At 36.2% G+C, this 21914-nt stretch overlaps 2 protein-coding genes across 7 annotated transcripts in view; one reads left to right on the top strand and one right to left on the bottom strand.

The window, feature by feature from the left end:
• The window catches only part of LOC127875366 (threonine aspartase 1-like), a 30858-nt gene extending 28308 nt beyond the window's left edge, over positions 1 to 2550 (bottom strand). Inside the window, exon 1 of one of the 2 annotated variants that reach the window (XM_052420400.1) lies at positions 2502 to 2550. In XM_052420400.1, the coding sequence (XP_052276360.1) occupies positions 2502 to 2535 (34 nt within the window). In that variant the 5' untranslated portion in view covers positions 2536 to 2550. Of the gene's footprint in view, positions 1 to 2378 lie in introns of both variants that reach the window. The other variant, XM_052420399.1, reaches the window with a different exon arrangement.
• Positions 2474 to 21914, top strand: part of LOC127875363 (protein transport protein Sec23A-like) — a 37476-nt gene continuing 18035 nt past the window's right edge. For 3 of the 5 annotated variants that reach the window (XM_052420396.1, XM_052420395.1, XM_052420392.1), the window contains exons 1-15: positions 2495 to 2643; positions 3081 to 3369; positions 3671 to 3757; positions 4078 to 4155; positions 4692 to 4850; positions 5246 to 5331; positions 6979 to 7123; positions 10800 to 10958; positions 12134 to 12249; positions 12468 to 12591; positions 16243 to 16413; positions 17938 to 18044; positions 19511 to 19664; positions 20323 to 20474; positions 21389 to 21476. In XM_052420396.1, coding sequence (XP_052276356.1) covers positions 3091 to 3369; positions 3671 to 3757; positions 4078 to 4155; positions 4692 to 4850; positions 5246 to 5331; positions 6979 to 7123; positions 10800 to 10958; positions 12134 to 12249; positions 12468 to 12591; positions 16243 to 16413; positions 17938 to 18044; positions 19511 to 19664; positions 20323 to 20474; positions 21389 to 21476 — 1905 coding nt within the window. In that variant the 5' untranslated portion in view covers positions 2495 to 2643; positions 3081 to 3090. Of the gene's footprint in view, positions 2644 to 2795; positions 2821 to 3080; positions 3370 to 3670; positions 3758 to 4077; positions 4156 to 4691; positions 4851 to 5245; positions 5332 to 6978; positions 7124 to 10799; positions 10959 to 12133; positions 12250 to 12467; positions 12592 to 16242; positions 16414 to 17937; positions 18045 to 19510; positions 19665 to 20322; positions 20475 to 21388; positions 21477 to 21914 lie in introns of those variants that run through there. The other 2 variants (XM_052420393.1, XM_052420394.1) reach the window with 2 other exon arrangements.

Below are 21914 nucleotides of genomic sequence, written 5' to 3'. Positions count from 1 at the left end.
ATTTCCAAAATTAGGGATGTCAAGTATATTTAGTTTATTTCTTACAGAAATTCCTTTAAGCAAACAGCGCAGACCCAGATGAGACGCCGCATCATGCGGTGTCTTATCTGGGTCTACGCTGTTTGCCAAGGCCTTTTTTCTAGACATTAGGCATTAATGGGTTAAAGAAAAAAGCACCAGAAGAGGTAGCAGTAGTTGAGTAGTAATATTATTAGTTATCACAGTAATGTAAGTCCTAGTAGTATTCGAATAAGTCGTGGTTGTTGTTGAGGAAAAAATATACATGGCTTGCACTTTCATTTTCAATATGATATTGTATTGATGTGTATTGTATATAATCTAATGCGATTGATACAGAATGGTGCACCTATAGCAGTATACAAAATACAACAACCAAATTTGTTAAATTGATATCCCCCATCAATTGCAAAATTGTGTGGCAGATAGACGGATGGACGCAATGACAGACAGACAGACAACGCCAATTCTATATCTCTCCGCTGTTTGTGAGGGATAATAAAATGCTGTAACATGGGGGAGTATTTTCAAGCACTGTTAGCCTAACTTCCTGTATTCACACACACTTTATTAATAAGCAACTGTGAGTAGTAAGAAGTTTATTAGTTTTTTTTCATGTGTGAGACTGCAACATGTGGCACCTGGAAGTGTGTCACAGCACTCCCACAAGTGGTAAGCGTGTGGCTATGACATTAATTAGTGAAAACATCATTTTGAATGATAAATAATCAAATTATAAAGAAAATCAACTGTTCACTATCAAATATATATATAACAAGGTATCCAACTCAAAATCACCCGAAAACAGGGTGCATCGCTTTGAACAACCAGAACGGTGGTAGTAATAGCAGGAATTTAAGCATTGGTTGTGGCAGCAGCAGCAGCAGCAGCAGCAGTAGTACTGCTTGCGAATAGAAGCAGTGGTAAAAGTAACAGCAGCAACAGTTGTAGTGCATGTAGTACTTTGAAATAAAAGCAATGGTAGTAGCAGCAGTAGTCCTGCTTAGGGTATAGAAGCAGTGGTAGTAGTAGTAGCAGCAGCAGAAGCAGTAGTACTTGGGAATAGAAGCAGAGGTAGTAGCAGTAGTACTAGTAGTAGCAGTAGCAGCAGTAGTAGTAATGCTTGGGAATAGAATAGGCCCACTCTTGAAACATACAGAACAAAATTCTGTCTCATTATGCTATATAAAATTATCCACTATGTAGTTTCTATCACTTGTCCTGATAATGTCCATCTTCTTGTTGACAGCCGATCCAGACTCAGCAGTAACCATTCATTTAGACACACACAAACCTCAAAAGACTTATAAATCCTCATTCTTCTCAATAACAGTTATCTAATAGAACTCACTACCTCCCCATATACAGTTCGTCAACCAGTTCCGGATAATCAGCAGTTCCGATTAATTTGTATTTATTTTTATTTAATTCCCCAATAAAAACAAAATGATAAGTGTCTAAGGTAAACATTAGGTAAAGGAATAAACTAACAAGTTTTAGCAAAAAAGCTTTTGTATTATGCTTACATGGGGGATAAATGCAGCAAAAAGTTAACTGAACTGATTGAAAGAGTTATGTTTTGAAATGTGCATATGTTTATTATTTTCAAATAAACTTTTTGCTGATTGAAAACAAATGCCATGACAATGTTTTTAAATACTAATTCTCTAAGTTGAATGATATTTAATAATTTTCCGAAGGATCAACTTTAATCGCATATTTTTGACAAAAAACTGCATATGCCGTCTGGTCTAACCTGTTATCATGCAAAATAAATTTTACCCTTTATTTTTACATCTTCTCGCATTGACACTAAATCCCGAAAGAAATGTATGTGGTCAAAAGAATTAACGTTTTTTGCCTAGTGATTCTAAACTGGTTGATTGACTGTACACGAGGCAGCCTAAGTAGAAGTTTTCAAAAATGTTACTCCTGTAGCCGTCATTGTCCACCTTATCCACCTGTTAACAATAACAGTGTCAAAAATGTTAAATTAACACCAAACAGTACACCTTTGTACAGTTTTCACCCCTTATCCAATAGGCGCCGGCACAATTCTATTTAGAAAAAGTGCTGTATCGGAAGGAGTGGTAGCACGGCATTAAAAGTAGCAGAAACAGAAGTAGTGACAGTAGTACTGTTAGAATTGGTTAAGATGTTGATGACTATAACCAGAAAACTGTAAGCATTGATTTGTTCATATGCATTTGGTTCGAACTTCTTTGGGTGCGAGACGACTTTCGAAAGCTATCAAGTTCTCTGACGAAAGGCGCTTATTGTGTTGTCTAGCATTATTCCTGATTATTCCTGATATTGGTATATTTATATCTAAGATGCTTGCAACTAATATAATATTTAACCTGCATGTACAGCGATGATAGGAATAACTTTCCTATTTTCCATGTTGATAGAAGCCGGTCTGACAAGGGATTCCCCCGTGGACTGGTGTCCTTTGTTAGTAAAGAGATGTACAGATTATTTACCGATATTTAAGAAAGCCGTCAACGCGGCCGACATGTGACGTCATTTGTTGACTGCTGGGAAGGTTACGTGGCATTCACTGAAATCTTTTGCAGAAAATATTTTTCAATTCGGAAAAAAATTAAAGGTAGAATAATAGAAAAGGTCCTATATAGTTTGAAGTTACAGTTTACTTATACTAGTTCCTTTCATTAATTTTCAGCCCCAGTGCTTCTTTCAAAGATATACTTGTGTTTTTGAGGGAATTCCTTTAGTTGTCAAACCATGTCAACATTGATACTGTACTCAACGTACACGCGTTTGTTGAATTGTCATTATCGGGTGTGTTGGCAAATTTGGTGTTATTGACATGTTGCATATAAACTTATTTTATATAAATACTCACTAGTGAACGCATACATACATAGATAGCATAGTGTATTTAAAGAATATAAATAAATAACAATTATGAAAATAGAAACAGGACTTGCCTCATTCAACTTCAAGTAAACAAATAATTTTTATTTTGATAAATTCGTGGTTTGTTTTTTGTGTTTATTTATTAAACTTGACTGATGATTATAATTGGTTGTTATTTTCAGTGCCACCGCAATGGCTACATACCAAGAATTTATACAACAGAATGAGGACAGGGATGGGGTGCGTTTCAGCTGGAACGTATGGCCCTCCAGTCGTCTTGAAGCCACGCGCATGGTAGTACCACTAGGATGTTTGTACACGCCGGTAAAAGAGAGACCAGACCTTCCGCCCATCGCCTATGAGCCAGTCTTGTGTACAAGGCCGACATGTCGTGCCATATTGAACCCGTACTGCCAGGTGGACTACAGAGCAAAGATTTGGGCCTGCAATTTCTGCTTTCAGAGGAATCCGGTATGTTTTTAAGCGTTTTTATTTAACTTTTATGGGACAAGAATACTTCATTGTCCTGTATGGGAAACTAGCGTTTGGTGCTTCTTATTATGGTAACATATGACCTTAACATTTTCTACATAAATTTGATCATTTTTAGATTATAATGGGCAGGGTGTCCTAAACCATTCTCCAACCTTATTTTGTAACATTATAAGGACATGATTAGATTGTTCTATAAAGTGTCATAACAGTAACCATTAAATTTGTGTGCATATGGCGGAAATATTTGAATGACCAGCTTGCTATCGTTGGTTTTTAGTTTCCACCCCAGTATGCGGCTATTACAGAACAACACCAGCCAGCGGAGATTATTCCTCAGTTTTCCACTATAGAATACACCATCACAGTAAGTCTAAAAGTTGGTTATCAACTGACTTTACTAGTAGTTAATACACTTAACTGAAAAAGTTCTGTGTACTCTTAAAAAAAATGCATATGGTTATAAATGTGTAATTGACATAATAACAGCTTGTGGTTTGAAAATCTGCTTTCAACGCTTTTGTAAATACTAATTTTATGCGGTATTACAATTCAGGTTATTCTTTCAAATTCATACAATTTCTGTTTTCCTTTTTAGTGTATGTTTTATGATTGCCCCATTACTGTTTTATTTCCTAGAATGATTTCAATTTTTTATTAATATGAATACACAATTCTTTATTTCAGCGTGCAACATGTTCTCCACCTGTGTACCTGATAGTTCTGGACACATGTATGGATGACGACGATTTGCAGGCTGTTAAGGTTTGTGATTTATACAAATGATGTTCAGTATTAAATTATATACATGTACCAATTCAGCTAAAATAGCAGCTAGCTTTACTCCTGTCCACCAGCTCAGTTGGTGAAGCACGGAATTTAGATATTACGTTTCTTGGTCCACTTTCCAAACAACACACACTTGTGGGAATGGTCATGAAATAAAGGTAACTGCTACTTTCTCCCTCCATAGTGTTAATTCAAGCCAGGAAGTTGTATGTGGCTGGAGAAATATGTGCTATTATATTGGCTCGCTAAGGTAAAGAGTGCGGGCCAAACACTGGCATAATAGAATTTAATTACTTTTAAATAAAGTTTAAAAACTACAGACTAGAGAATGGTTCTTAATAGCCCACCTATATCAAACCAGGAATCTGAGCAAGTGTTGTTCATAATTTACCAGTCAAGTGTACATGTTTATTTCAATAGCAATTATGTCAATTATCAAAACAGATAGAATGCTATTAAAGTTCCCTCTCTTAACTTAGTCCTTTATTTGCTAGTCTTAAATAATTTTCCAGGAGTCCCTTCAGATGTCTCTCAGCCTGCTACCGCCAAATGCCTTAATCGGTCTGATCACATTCGGCAAGATGGTACAGCTACATGAGCTGGGATGCGAGGGCTGTTCCAAGAGTTACGTGTTCCGTGGAACCAAAGACCTCACTGCTAAGCAGATACAAGTGGGTTTACTGAAATGCATTTTGGGACCGTCCTTTTTTATAGAAGTTTTTTTTAAGATGTTTTTTAAGCAATTGCTTGTCAATAATGAATAATTTCATACTTCCTCTGTTTATTTTCTTAACAATTTTGATCTTAATGTTGCATAAACGTTATTATAAAAAAGTGTAAACAAGTACATGATGCATCAGGGGGTGCTCTAAATGTTAGGAAGCCAAGTTTTATGGGAATTTTGTGAAGAAAAAAGGGGAGGTCTAGTCTTACTTGGTGGATAATGAATGACAGAGTTATGTCTGGTCACCTCAATGTAAGAACATGTTGCACGTTCGCTTTGTTTGTGCCATAGGATGTAACTATGTTATTTTGTGGTGTTAATAATTAAAACCTTGTTACCTAGGATATGCTAGGCATAGGCAGGGGAGGGGCGGCTGCCCAACCAGGCGCTAGGGGGCCACAACAGCAACAACAACTACCCTCCAACAGGTACTCACAATTGCATTTTTCCAAAAATGGTCAGGAAAAGGCCTGAAATCCAATTGCTCTAAGATGTTCACATTTTTTAGCTCGACTATTATATATGGAATATATAAAGTGGAGCTATACTACTCACCCTGGCGTTGGAGTGACCGTCTGCATTACCGTTAGCGTTAGCGTGCAAATGTGAAAGTTTTCGTACTACCCCAATTATTTTCATTGTCCCTTGACACATTGCTTTCATATTTTGCTTACTTGTTAACCAACATAACCCCTACCTATAAACAAGAGCAGACAACTATCAAGCATTTTGTTATAATTATGGCCCCTTTTCCACTTAGAATATGCAGCAAATGTTAAAATTTTCATACTACCCCAACTATTTTCAATGCCCTTTGACATATTGCTTTTATATTTTGCATACTTGTTTACCAACATGACCCAACCTATAAACAAGAGCAGACAACTCTATCAAGCATTTTGTCATAATTATTGCCCCTTTTATAGTTAGAATATGCATATTATTGATAAATCTATTATAAAGTTTGTGTACTACCCAAAATATTTCCTATATCCTTTGACATATTGCTTTTTTATGTTGCAAACTTGTTTACCAACATGACCCTAACCTATAAACAACAGCAGACTACTGTATCAAGCATTTTGACATAATTATGGCCCCTTTTACACTTAGATAATTGAACATTTTGCTTAAATTGCCATAACTTCTTTATTTATGATCACATTTTATTATTACTTTGACAAAACAACACTTACCTGAATGCCACAATGGATTCCACCCAAACAATACCCCACGCCCCTACCCAGAATCCCTTCCCACCCACCCCCAACACCCCCCCCCAATTTTTTTTTTTAAACATCATCTAATAAATTACCACACCCCACATTATACCCCCTCTTCCCCTCTCCCACCACCCCCCCCCCCCCCTACCCCTACCCCACCCCCCCCAAAAAAAATTTTTTTTGTTTGTTTAAACATCATTAATAAATTACCACACCCCACATTATACCCCCCTCTCACACCCCTACCCCCCCCCCCCCAAAAAAAAAAAATTTTTTTTTTTTCCTTTTTTTTATTCTTGAAAGATCGTCTGATAATTTATTGAATATGAACAATTTCCCCGTGATGGCTTACGTTATACTGTCAAGCACTCAAATAGTCAAGCGCGCTGTCCTCTGACAGCTCTTGTTCAATGTTATGCTTGTTTTGTTTGTTTTGAAAAAAAAACATTGCATGTATATACAACAAAACTATAATATTTAGGAATAATTTGTAATAGCACAAAAAAGTAAAACAAATTGCTTTTACTGTAAAATGTACCCAGAGCCTTTTGGAGACAAATATTAGAATGCTTCCTCTGGACCATTGAGATTGCCAAACTTAAAGCCATATTTTAAAAAGATATATAGTTAAAACACATATATTTAAAATTATTTACAGTCACAGCAATACAAAAGCTTTAATATTTTATAGTTAAACTAGTTTGATTTGTTAGAAGTTTTATTTTGTTTGTTTAATTTTAATTATTTATAAGGTTAACTGTTATTGACATTTTTTTTTATTTTTATTTGCCTGTCTGTTAATAAGTTCCTTTAACAATCCAATAATGTTTTATTTCTCTATTCATACCCCAGGTTTCTGCAGCCGGTGCACAAGTGTGACTTCAGCCTGACAGACCTGCTAGGTGAGCTACAGAGGGACCCTTGGCCGGTCTCCCAGGGCAAGAGACCCCTACGATCCACAGGTGTGGCCCTCTCAATAGCCGTTGGGTTGCTAGAGGTAAACATGGCGCTGATTTTGTTAACCATTCTTGTAGCTAAAGCCTTTAAAGGGATCTTTTCACGCTTTGGTAAATTGACAAAATTGAAAAAAGTTGTTTCAGATTCGCAAATTTTCGTTTTAGTTATGATATTTGTGAGGAAACAGTAATACTGAACATTTACCATGGTCTAATATAGCCATTATATGCATCTTTTGACGATTTTAAAACCTAAAAATTATAAAGCGTTGCAACGCGAAACGATTGAATAATTTGGAGAGTTCTGTTTTTGTCGTTAAATTTTGTAAAACTACGAAGATTGCTTATATAAGGTATAAAATACGTTCAATATGTGTACTCGGCGAAATAGCTCAGTAGGCTAAAGCGTTTTTACTTCAGGACTCTGGCAGGACTCCAGGGGTCACTGGTTCGAAACCTGGTCCGGGCTATGTTCTTTTCCTTTTTTTAATTTTATTCTTGATTTTTTACTGGCGCTTTTACGATCCAATGTTTACATTTATCGATATAAAGCATTTAATGAATAAGTTAAAAAATGCCAAAATCTGTGAAAAGGCCCCTTTAACTGTAAAATTGAGAATCAGAGTATCAATTTATTTGAAATTGGTAAAAATAAACGAGGTTTTGTTCACTATTTTGGGAGTGAAACTTTTAACTGTTAAAGTATCAATTTACTTAAAATTTTGAAAAAGAACACCGCTTTTGCTCACCAAAACAAAATGAAGCATGTGACAGTAAAGTTGGGAATTTACATATCAATTCATTTTAAATTGTTAAAAAGAACCGAGCTTTCGTTTACAATTTTTGGAATATGACCACTAACCTTATAATTGAGAATATAACAATCAATTAATGAGAAAGAAAAAGTACAGAGCGCCTGCTCAGCATTTGCAAACATGACCCCATACATATCGAAATATAATTATCAATTTACTATAATTGTGAAAACTTACATACAGGGCTTAACACTAAGGCACGTCCGAACGACATTCACTGCCTGTACTTAGGTCCGGGCTAGCCAATGTCCCAGGAACATGCCCGACCGGTCGTGTGTATTATGGGCGGGATTATGTGTTCTATATCAATAAACTGTGTTTTAAATAAGCTTTTCAAAGATGCAGAAATCTTAATACAGTAGGATCAGATGACAATTAAATCCCAGAGTGAAGTTGGAGACAACAAACAGATCGTATCTCGAAATATATTTGGAACCCCCTGATTGCAATCAAAAAAAGGCTGACAATTCAAACAATCCCCGGCGGTTTTCCTGGTCAAACACGTCAGTACTTATTTTTAAACAGAATTCCGCTAGATACGGTTTTGATTGGTTTTCTCGAAGTGACGTGTTTTCTCGATAAAAATACGTTTTAAACTAAAAGCCGGCCCAGGATCGTCCGGGATCAATGAAGGTATAAAACTCGACATTAACACAAAGTTACTATAAAAGTATTAGTTATTTACCAATTTTAAATAATTTTAATTTGTTTGATCGATTCAAAGTGTTTTGACAATCTTTTTTACGCAATTCAATTAGCAAAACTAATATTAATGGTTTATCCCGGCTTTAAGAAGAGAGTTAACCCTGTACAATTGTTACGACTACCGGAACACGTTATTTTGCGACACCTAAGATTCACTTACCATTTGTCGTCAGAGGACAACCGCAGCAATCTATGTAAAAACGGTTTTAACATTCATGTCGTTGTTTAAGTTTGGCTTTACGCTAGGTTGGCGCTAAGGAAAAAAAATTAGTAGCCAAATTTCAGCACTACGATGACGACCCACATTATAACCTTATTTGCTCAATGAACGACATAATCATTATCATGAATCTATAGGTTTCAATAATGACTGTATTAAATGATCAATGAAGTCACATTTAAATAAATTATTTGTTACGTGAAATCAAATAATTTCATGTTTTTTTTTTAATTTTTCATTTATATTTATTTTCATGCACTGGCATAAACGGTATACAACGTTAGAACTTTCAGATATGCCCCGGTCTTTGATTGGGTGGGTCTTGCGTAACTCCTATTCGCCCCCCCCCCTTCTCCCAATAATTTTTGACGTAGTCTGGTAGTCTGGTGATTCTTGATTCTTGAAAAATACATTTACTGCAATGTATTATTGAATTGACATATTTTTCCATAGTTGCAATATATAATTTATTCAAACGTACCGGTAAATTTGTAAGTCTTAAATACTGCATGTACTGAGCGGCTAGGCTATATGTAGTTACACATCGTCTGTTTTTAAAAAAGCATGCTTTGCATGCGTAGAACTTGGCATTGCAGACGACAGCAATAATTACGCGCTCTTTCTTATAACACGGGTTCTACATGGCATACCGGTATTAATGCATAGTGAATAGTTATTATCACGTGGCTGTAGAAAAACGGCGTAAATCAGTTCTACAAATAGACATGATAAAATATACATGCACTGGATTTAATTTGTTACCGCATCAAATAATTAACGGGTTTTGTTTTTCACAACTTACTCGCCGTAAGTAAATTTACACTGCTCACGAATTGCAATTAACTTCTCATAATTAATGATTGTTTACAGTACGGTAAAAAGGTGTGATGATGATGCCGGAAACCTCCTTTAATGTACTGCTTTATTTACCGGTTTGATATCACTTATTAATGCTACAACTGTGATTCATTGTTAATAAACCTGAGATAAACGCTTACTCTGTGACCGACGTCAATCAAAAATAATAATTGCTATATAACTCCGCCTCCATAAACATTCTCGTAACCGATTGGACGTTAAATATCACAGTTTGGCGACTGGAAAATTACCTGAAAATTTCCCGTGATGCATCTGTCAGCATACATGACTGTGTTATGTGGCTTGAATATACGATAAGGGCATCCGGATATCTCTTATCAGTGGACTATCTATTACCACCTGGAGCTTTTATGGCGATTACATGTGGAAATCGGTACCGAGTTCTCTTTAAAAGTAGGGAATATTATATTCTTATAGAGAAATATCAGGGTTTTTTGCAATCGCCATTTTCATTCACATTTTAAACTTTAATCGCCAGCTGAAAGATTCAATCGCCTTTGGCGATTTTGGCGATCGGAAACGCTAACATAGCTTTACGGGTGGGGATGGGGGTTCCTCACATAAGAAAAGAAAAGGGAAGGAGGAAAGTCATAGAAAGTATGAGGGGAAAAAAACAAGGAAATTTCTCCCGAAATGGCATGAAGATTACAAATAGATGTCTTAAGTAGATGAATATTGAATTTATTAGTATTAGTAAGGCAAGCTAATAAGAATGATTGAATCATAATTGCGCATCTCCACGCACAAGAAAATACAAGTTGAATGATAAATATAAAGGTTTTGATAATATTTGGGTCAGGGCACATGAAAGATTGGTCAGGGCTAGTAGGTTCTGCATTTACTAGCCCAAATGGGCTAGTTGAAAAAATAGTCAGTGTTAAGCCCTGACATAGACTGTATTTCACATTTGTATTATACAAATTCCCTATGCTTTTGCATGTTTCAGTGAACACGCCCAAAAATGGATGCACAGTACATTTTCATACGAAAAAGGACATTAATGAGTGAACAAACTTAACCATTATCATTCCTTACATGTAAGTTTTAACATTCCTAATTTGGCTAATTCAACAATACCAAGCTGTCTGTGTATTCCAGTGCACGTTCCCCAACACAGGCGCTCGTATCATGCTGTTTATGGGTGGGGCCTGTACACAGGGGCCCGGCATGGTGGTGGGGGAGGAGTTGAAGTTCCCCATCCGCTCTCACCATGACATTGAGAAAGACAACTGCAAGTACATGAAGAAAGCAATGAAGGTAAGGCTAACGATCTTGAACAGTGAAAAAAAATAAAAAATCAGTTAATATTAATATTGAAAGAGAGAAATTATTAACATTAACTTGCATTATTTTTTTGTAGATTTTTCAGAAATCAATACAAGGCTGTCCAAGCCAGTATATATAAAGGTTTGATAAATAAAATTTATTACGACAGAAAAGCCAAACTTATGATATTTTTTTTTTTACCTTAAAACGTGATGTTTATCAAGAAAAATGTATAACAACAAGCATTTTTAGCTAGGTTGCTTTCGGAGAAAACTTAAGGTATTGTCGTAGCCAGCTTGTCGTCCAGCGTCTGCCGTCCATGTCTTGCTTAAACTTTAACATTGGCTCTAAAATCAAAGTGCTTCCACCTACAACTTTCAAACTTCATATGTAATTGCATCTTGATGAGTTCTACACGCCACACCCATTTTTGGGTCACTAGGTCAATGGTCAAGGTCACTGTGACCTCTAATTTAAAACTTAAACATGGGCTCTAAAATCAAAGTACTTCAACCTACAACTTTGAAACTTCCTATGTAGATGCACCTTGATGAGTTCTACACGCCACACTCATTTTTGGGTCATTAGGTCAAAGGTCAAGGTCACTGACATCTAAGTAAAATTTTAAAATAGGCTCTGAAATCAAAGTGCTTCCACCTACAACTTTGAAACTCATATGTAGATGCACCTTGATGAGTTCTACACGCCACACCCATTTTTGGGTCACTAGGTCAAAGGTCAAGGTCACTGTGACCTCTAATATAAAACTTTAACATAGGCTCTAAAATCGAAGTGCTTCCACCTACAACTTTGTAACTTCCTATGTAGATGCACCTTGATGAGTTCTACACGCCACACTAAATTTTGGGCCACTAGGTCAAAGGTGAAGGTCTACAGATTTTAGCCACTTACCTTTCTTCCTTTTCTTCTGACAAGCTTTCATTTATTCAAAACTGCACCCACAGCCGAGCGTTGGTGCTCCTGTTTATAAATTCGTTATAAATGTAGAAAAGCATGGTGTTGGTATGAAAACTTGTGTGAGTTGAGTTGAGTTGTAAATGTGTAATATATATTGAAGCAATGGTATAGGCATGTATTTGAGCAAACATGATAATAATTATTATTGTTGTCGACTTTTTCTGATTTTAAATAGTTTTTCTCTGCAGCATTACGAGGGTCTAGCTAACCGTGCAGCAAATAACGGTCATGTGATTGACATCTACTCGTGCGCCCTGGACCAGACAGGTCTCCATGAGATGAAATTCTGTTGTAGATATACTGGGTTGGTAGACGTTGGTTGAAATATATTTTATTATGTTCGGATATAACATTCCTTTGTTTTGTAATATAATAGTCATTTAGACTGCTTTTAAACATTTCATTTAACATTTCGTTGGGTATAAAGGTTTCGTGGCATGCCTTATCAAAAGCTTCAAAACTTTAAGGCTAATCTAGAACGACACTTTACACGCATGCATAAAGCCAGGTTTTTCCTTGCAGGGGCCACATGGTGATGGGGGATTCCTTCAATACATCCCTCTTCAAGCAGACCTTCCAGAGAGTGTTCTCCAAGGACGCTAAAGGAGAATTTAAGATGGCGTTTGGGGCCACCTTGGAAGTCAAGGTAATTGAAATGTTTGTGTGCCTGTGGTTCTCATTAGAGTACATATATCTTATGGGGAGCTTTGAGGAGACCATCTTGTCCTTCAGTTCTTGTAGGTTAAATTTGTCATCTGATGACTTCTCATGCTGAAGCACCAGGCAGATTTTAATGAAATTCACACAAATAATTGTCAGGTTACCTTTTGTCAAAGTTTATCAAATTGTTCCATTCCATTGCATGTACAGGTCAAAAGGGCTGAAAATATAGTTTATCTGTGAAAACTTTTAATATAATCTTTTTTAAACTGCAAGGGTTTAGGCTTAAATATTTGGTTTGTGACATTGTTAATGGTCCTCTACTGAGTTTATTCAAATCATGGCCCTAGGGTCAAAACTGGTCACGCCCTGGGGTCAAATGATTTACATAGAGTTATATATGAAATCTTCTATGAAAATGCAAGGGTTAACGGGTTAAGTATTTGGTTTGAAACATTGAATGTTGGTCCTCTACAAAGTTTGTTCAAATATTGCCCCTGAAGTAAAAATTGTCCTAGCCTAAAGGTTACTGGTCTGCCTTATCATGCTCTTGGGTTCAAAACTTGCCACTACACAGGAATCTATTTGTATTATTAATTCAACTTCTTAAGAAAATATCAATAAACTTAAAAAATCTTCTTTTTCGAAACATCAAAGGTCAGAGGTATGATATTTGTTGTGTAACATGGCATAGTTTGCCCCTTCTACATTTGTTCAAATAATCTGCCTTGTGGCATGACTAACCATTTCCTGGGGTTTAAAGTAAAAACTGTTAATTAAGCCCTACTCTATGTGCGTAGAATGTCTTACCAGATAAGCCTGTGCCGTCAGCACAGGCTAATCAGGGACGACTCTTTTGGCCTCAACTTAATTTTTGCTAAGAAGAGACTTTCTTTAAAAGAAAAATACCATAAAAGTGGTGTTGTCTCTGATTAGCCTGTGCGGACTGCACAGGCTAATCTGGGACTTTACTTTACACACATGCATTAAACCCCCTTGTCACAGAGCACGGTCCAATAATTAATAATACTGGCTCAGACCACATCCATAAATTAACAGCTTAGTTTCTACATGTCTCACGTGGGCACACTATTGCATTGAGGCCCTCTTATTTAAACTCAGACAATTGTTTTATATGTAGAGGATTACATTTAGCCTTCCATCAAAAACGTTTCTTATGCAATAATATCAAACAGCACCTGGTCACAGTACAGACTCTCACAGGAAGCCATTAAGCAATTTGTAATGTAGTATAATCGAAATGGAGCATACACTTTATTAAATCATAATGAAGAATCTTCAAAAAGTTGTTGTACATGGGAAGGTGTAGGTTGGACATTTTTGTGTGCATAGACTATCAGAGATGAATGTTGATTCCATTATTCTTGCAGAAAATAGGTTGTACAAATAGTTTGCCCTAGTGATTTGCATGGTCAGAACTGACTCACTTATCTTAGCTAAAAAGGTTGACTCATAGAGGATATTTGTTCATGTCAGTGTAAGATCGTTTGTTATTAGCTCATCTATTTTTTGAAAAAAAATTATGAGCTATTGTCATCACCTTGGCGTCGGCGTCGGCGTTGGTGTCCGGTTAAGTTTTGCGTTTAGGTCCACTTTTCTCAGAAAGTATCAATGCTATTGCATTCAAACTTGGTGCACTTACTTACTATCATGAGAGGACTGGGCAGGCAAAGTTAGATAACTCTGGCATGCAATTTGACAGAATTATGTGCCCTTTTTATACTTAGAAAATTGAAAATTTTGGTTAAGTTTTGCGTTTAGGTCCACTTTTCTCAGAAAGTATCAATGCTATTGCATTCAAACTTGGAACACTTACTTACTACCATGAGGGGACTGGGCAGGCAAAGTTAGATAACTCTGGCGTGCATTTTGACAGAATTATGTGCCCTTTTTATACTTATAAATTGAAAATTTTGGTTAAGTTTTGTGTTTAGGTCCATTTTATTCCGTAAGTATCAAAGCTATTGCTTTCATACTTGCAACACTTACTAACTATCATAAGCGGACTGTGCAGGCAAAGTAATGTAACTCTGACTGGCATTTTGACAGAATTATGTGCCCTTTTTATACTTAGAGAATTGAAAATTTGGTTAAGTTTTGTGTTTAGGTCCACTTTATTCCTACAATATCAAAGCTATTGCTTTCATACTTGCAACACTTATTAACTATCATAAGGGGACTGTGCAGGCAAAGTTATGTAACTCTGACTGGCATTTGGACGGAATTATGGGTCCTTTATACTAAGAAAATTTGGTTAAGTTTTGTGTTTTGGTCCACTTTACCCCTAAAGTATCATAGATATTGCTTTCATACTTAAAACACTCGCAAATTATCATAAGGGTACAGTAAAAGGACAAGTTGCATAACTCTGGTTGTCATTTTTACGGAATTATGGCCCTTTTTTGACTCAGTAACTTTGAATATATGGTTAAATTTTGTGTTTCGATCCACATTACTTCTTAACTATTAAGGCTATTGCTTTCAAACTTCAAATACTTTCATGCTATCATGAGGTTCCTGTACCTGGCAAGTTGAATTTTACCTTGACCTTTGAATGACCTTGACTCTCAAGGTCAAATTATTAAATATTGCTAAAATTGCCATAACTTCTTTATTTATGATTAGATTTGATTGATACTTTGACAAAACTACTCTTACCTGACATACCACAATAGACTCCACCCAAACCATCCCCCGTGCCCTCCCCCCCCCCCCCCCCCCCCCGCCCCAATTTTTTTTTTTTTTTTTTAAGATCATCTCACAAATGACCACCACACCCTCACACTATACCCCCCACCCCACCCTCCCAAATTTCTTTTTTTTTAAACTGTTAAAAAACACAAATTTTTATTTTAATAATTTATGTTTGAACCCCCCCCCCCCCCGACTTTTTTTTTTTTCGCATGTTTGGAAAATAATGTAATAAATGTCCTCACCCCCACACTATACACCCCTCTTCACTCCACCCCTCCCTCCTTTGTGATTGAAAATGAGAGTCCCTTCACCTTTAAAAAGAAAATAGATGAGCGGTCTGCATCCGCAAGGCGGTGCTCTTGTTTTACTAGTGATCATAGAAAATATATTTTCACTTGTGGCGCAACCACGAGTGAAAATATTATTTTTCTCTGATCACGAGTGAAATAAAAACGATCTTACACTGACATGAACACATTTTCTGTTTCTTTTATGCCCCTTTTCAAGAAAATAATTAACAGCTGTTTCCCTTTTGCTAAAAGTTACCCTTTCTCGAAGTTTCTCCCGTGGGGTGCCTCAATACATTTCAAAACACAAAATGACGTCATTATACCTGCGAAATTCTCCAGTTAAACTCTTTTACAATGTAAATAAACGGTGAAAAAGTATAAAATAAAATTGGAATCAGTGGAATGTTGATTTTAATTCACTTGTGATCATAGAATATATATATGTAAAATTACTTATGATAATCCAAAATAGAAAAAGGAGTTCCCAAAATGTGTTTTTTTCACCGATGAAAATAAAAATTTGTTCTTTTCACTGCTGTTCTTTCACTTCAGAAATGTCATATTTTATCATTAGGTATAAAAGAAACATGTGTCTTATGTGATCTCTTTATGTGATCAATTTGTACATGCAGACCTCGAGAGAGCTGAAGGTGTCAGGTGCCATAGGCCCGTGTGTCTCGCTGGGGGTGAAGGGCGGCTCCGTGGCTGATACCGAGATGGGGCTGGGGGGCACCTGCCAGTGGAAGATGTGTGGCATGTACCCCAACACCACTCTTGCTTTCTTCTTTGAGGTCGTCAATCAGGTATGCTTTCATGGTCTCCTTTCTTCTGTTTTACTCTACTTGAATGCATTTTTTTTTTAAATAAAGCATTTTGGAAAAACCCAGTAGTAGTTATAGGTTGTTTTTTTCCTCCATATATAGGTTTGCCAAGATCAGGGGTTTGAAATACCTGTTGGGCACCTGTATTATCTTATCAGTTAATTCCTTTATTTTGTAACATATGCTTATCCGGAAGCAATGTGATTAGACTGTGTCACTTATCCTAACAGAAACAAGTCATGTGTATGATAGAGGGAAAAATATTTATATTTGCACCACTCAAGTGTCTTTTAAGTTCTGTAAATGGATTCTCAGACGATCATTTAACAAATGTTCTCGAAAAATTTTAAGTTTGAAAAATTATATTTTTACCGTTCTTTACCATATATAGCCCTCAACCATGTACCACGCATACCCTGTTTTTTAATGCCAAAATGAAGGTAAACAAATAAAAAAAATAGAAAACTAAAACAGCCGCCATTTTACAATAGGGCAATTGAATAATCTGGGTTATTGGAGAGCTTAATTTTGTATTCAAAAGAGGAAGAGTAATTATGATAAGTAGCATAGGTTGCATAAAACTATATTTTGTTGACAGTTTTGTAATTGTCTAGCCACAAAAAAAGTACTCATGTATTTTGTGTAAATTATTTGAACTGATGAAAAGTTTGCAAATAAAAGAATTCATGCACGTTATGGCATTCTTCATGTGGGTAAGCTTAGGCTTTAAATTTGAATGCAGAATAAAAATTTCTTAGTTCAGGGGAGACATCTAAGATCTTTACTTTTGGTTAAATAAATAGTGTGTGTAAAAAAAAGTGGAAACTTTGTAATCTTAATTTAAATTTAGTCATTTATGGTGTAAAACTGTTCATAGTTATATTGGGCTCAGTAGGATTATTGTTTGTCGCTTTACAAAGGCTTGAATGTGATGTACAATAAGGATGCCAACAATGTTGACCCAACTGGAAATCAACAAAAAGTCATCATATAACACCTACTGTAACCTGCAAAAAAATACCTCGTTCACAGTTACCTTAACAGCTATCCAATTTTTGGACAACAACTCAAGGAAAGTTATTTATGTAGATGTGTACAAACACAAACTAAAACATTTTTGCTTATTTTATTCAAACATTTTAGTTTTTGTAAACACTGTTGTGCCCTGGTCATTACTTCTGTTACCTGCTTTATTTGTTCAAAAGCAGCCCTTACAACCTGTAATGTAATGGCGGCTATTATGATTTTTTATGATAATGTAATGAATTGTTTACAAATTAGCAGCCAGGATAGCGTTGTATCAATGTATAACGAGCACCAACTATTTAAATTAAAACTTAAAGGTAAAAAACTGCTCACTTTACATGGTAAAATACAGTTACATTTTATTCATAGTAATATAAGTTTTAAAAAAAAAGCTCTTACTTTTACAGCAGAGTTTGAAAAGGCTTCATGTGCTCTTACTTTTACACATTTTTCCTATTTTGTGTTTTGTCTTTTTTGCAGCACAATGCTCCGATACCCCAAGGTGGTCGTGGATATATCCAGTTCATCACACAGTATCAGCATTCTAGTGGTCAGAGAAGGGTCAGAGTGACCACAGTGGCCAGAAAGTAAGTCACTGACCAGTGTAGTCACACATAAATATCCCCTGTGAAAATATGTAACCATAATCAGAGTCTTGGAGAGAGGAAATATAAATTTTGACACAGTATTTCTTTGTAATGCATGTAAATTAATTAAGGTGGCATATAGTGATCGGACTGTCCGTCTGTCTGTCTTTCCGTCACACTTTGCGTTTAGGTTTTGAAAAATGCTCATAACTTCTATGTCCCTTGAGATATAACCTTCATATTTGGTATACATGTGTATACGGACAAGGCCGTTCCATACGCACAAAAAAATTTACCCCTGTGACCTTGACCTTGAATTTAGGGTCCGCGTTTAGGTTTCAAAATCTGTGTTTAGGTTTCGAAAAAAACTTATAACTTTTATCAAGCGTTTATAGGGGGCATAAGTCATCCTATGGTGACAGCTCTTGTTGAATGTCTTTCAGCTTTCAGATGTAAAAGTAAGTTTTAGGTGTCATTAGGATGAACAGTTGCTTTAAAAAAAAATCCATTTTTGTCAAATTGCGGTAACCTTCTTAAATAAACAATTATTAATGTGACAGTTTATTTGAGCCTCTTTGCGCAAAAATAAGTCTGATGCCATATGCCCCTATTGTTGTTCCAGACCAGCTTTTACGTCGGTCCATTCTGGTCAGGAGCTGCCCTGTCTCCTTATTGATTGTCAGGTCACTAGGTCAAAGGTCAAGGTCACAGTGACTCGAAACATTAAAATGGTTTCCAGATGATAATTCAAGAATGCTTACGCCTAGGATCATGAAACTTCATAGGTACATTGATAATGACTGGCAGATGACCCCTATTGATTTTCAGGTCACTAGGTCAAAGGTCAAGGTCAAAGTGACTTGAAATAGTAAAATGGTTTCCAAATGATAACTCAAGAATGCTTACAGCTAGGATCATGAAACTTCATAGGTACATTGATCATGACTGGCAGATGACCCCTATCAATTTTCAGGTCACTAGGTCAAAGGTCAAGTTCACAGTGACTGGAAACAGTAAAATGGGTTCCTGATGATAACTCAAGAATAATTAGGCCTAGGATCATGAAACTTCATAGGTACATGGATCATGACTGGCAGATGACCCCTATTGATTTTCAGGTCAAAAGGTCAAAGGTCAAGGTCACAGTGACAAAAAACAGATTCACACAATGGCTGCCACTACAACTGACAGCCTATTTGGGGGGCATGCATGTTATACAAACAGCCCTTGTTTTATATTGGCAAGCGTACCTTTCTGACCGGACTGCACAATTGCATGAAGCTGCTCTTTTGTAAATCAGTGTCCCACATTAGAATTTCAATGCCTTTAAGACAAACTGTTAAATGAAATAAGTTTGAGTGAAAAAAAACTTTATTTGATTAAAATTGTTGCTAAATTTGATTCAGAAACTTTTTTTATGTGTTATAACACTTCTTCCTCTATGAAATGGATTATTTGTCTCACAGCTGGGCTGATGCGAGCACAAACATCCAGCACATATCGGCCGGGTTTGACCAGGAAGCCTCTGCAGTCCTACAGGCCCGTACCGCCGTGTTCCGGGCAGAGACAGACGACGGGCCGGATGTCTTGAGATGGCTTGATAGGATGCTTATACGACTGGTATGTATATTATACAGGCAAGCTAGCTCATTCTAGAACACTAGAATGCAAGTCTTAGTAGCACAGCTTTGATTTCCAGCCAGACCACATATCTTGTGTGGGTATTGATAATGAGGTCATTTCAGCAGACATTATTTTTCTACCTCTGATTCCAGGAAGGCAGTTGTCAGTTATGGGTGTCTTTAGTATTAATAAGTACTGGTAAACAAGCGTATCCAGGAAAATTTCAAGTAGGTTATCTGGCCGCTGCGAGATTAGTGAAGTTCTGTTCAAAAATGACAAAAGTCCAAACAAACAAACAAATGATACTTGTTTATATTGATGCAAAATAAAGTTTGTAGTTATAAAGTATTTATTTTAGCTTGATTGCATCAAAAGGTGTGTTGAATTGTTTTTCATTTATTTGTTCTCAAGCTCATTACCCTGACACTCGGTTTTGTTTTATTAGTTTATTTGAGTTATTTGCAGTTATTTGCATGATTATAGTTGAGCATCAATGAAATACTTAGTTAAGCAGATACCCTTCAAGGGTAGGCAACACATGTGTAAATAGCCCGTTTAACATTTTTCAGGGTGTGTTTCATCTGTCCTTTTACTGTTCCAAATCAAATCATACAAAAAGAATAGAAATCAAGTGGAAGTTTGTTTTAATTTTCAGTGCCAGAAGTTTGGAGACTTCCACAGAGATGATCCAAACTCGTTCAGATTTTCAGAGAACTTTTCCCTTTATCCCCAATTTATGTTTCATCTAAGACGCTCTCAGTTCCTTCAAGTCTTCAATAATAGCCCAGATGAAACGTCATATTACAGGTAATGTATTTGCTCGTGCTGCGTTATTTATAGTAGCTTGAAGGTTGTGTCAATGTTATTTCTTTCTTCAGACTAAAAATTTTAACAGTGGATTTATTTATTTTACGTACCCGATATTCTGTTGATACAAAACATTTGCCCTTCTCGGTGCATTTTTTATTCATGGATTTTTTGTCGTATGAAAGACTTCCAACATTTTAGTTGTTTAGCTAACCTACGAAAATCTTTTTAAACTATTGTCTGACAAATAAAATTGTTTGACAGTATTTATCAAATTGAATTGGTTTGTTGTTTGGTGTAAATGATGAAATCATGTTGCAAAAATATAAATACCCAACTTGGATTGAAAATAAGATGTCAATAATTTCTGCCATCAGAAGCTCCATAGTTAATTAGTGTTCCATATTTTGAGGAAAGAGTGTTAATGTATTAACTGATATTTAAATTTGTTGCGCACTGGAAAAACTGGGCTTAATGCATGTGCGTAAAATGTAGTCCCAGATTAGCCTATTCGGTCTGCACAGGCTAATCTGGGATGACACTTTCTGCCAAGACTGGATTATCCTTTAGAAAAGACTTCCTTTAAACTGAAAATTCCATAAAAAATGGAATCTGGGCTAATGTCGGACAAAACTTTACGCACATGCGTTAAGCCCAGTTTTCCCAGAAATTGACTCAAATGTATGGCACGGAACATACAAACCAGAATTATCATTAACCTTAAAATTTGTATGCATAACAGGTATTGATTGACTTTCAATCAAAGGCATCTAGAAGTAATCACAGTACCCATTATTAAAATAATACCAGCAACTTGATTATGACTTTGTTAAACACAGTTCATTGCAAGTGCTTGAAAAGCGTATACGAATGTATAATGTGTCTCTTAATAATTGAATGTGCGGCTGTTTCAGGTATATGTTGAACATAGAAGATTTAACGCAGAGTTTGATCATGATCCAGCCTATACTGTATGCATACTCCTTTAGTGGAACACCTGAGGTGAGTTGACAGCAAAAATAAGCAGTGCTCTGGTAAAACAGGGCTTCATGCATGCGTGTAAAGTGTCACTCCCCCCCCCATATCAGGGACGACACTTTCCGCTTTAATGGATTTTTTGTTTCAAGGAAATCTCTTCTAAACGACAATCCAGTCTAGGCAGAGAGTGTCGTTCCTTAAACTGCACAATCTAATCTGAGACGACACTTAACCCTTTCAGTGCGGGAACCGAATTTTAAAGGCCTTTGCAAACAGTTTGGATCCAGATGAGACGCCACAGAACGTGGCGTCTCATCAGGATCCAAACTGTTTGCTATTCTGATAGTATTCTTTGAAAAAAATAGAAGAAAATGCTAATTTTAGAAATTCTGCAGACGACATTTTAGCAGACGACAAATTTCCCAGCATGCAAAGGGTTAACACATTACTTCTGAGACGACA

Source organism: Dreissena polymorpha, chromosome 3, assembly GCF_020536995.1.
Source record: "Dreissena polymorpha isolate Duluth1 chromosome 3, UMN_Dpol_1.0, whole genome shotgun sequence".
In the NCBI taxonomy this organism is placed as follows: Eukaryota; Metazoa; Mollusca; class Bivalvia; order Myida; family Dreissenidae; genus Dreissena; species Dreissena polymorpha.
Note: the sequence above shows the minus strand (reverse complement) of the source record. Positions and strands in the feature narration are given on the sequence as shown.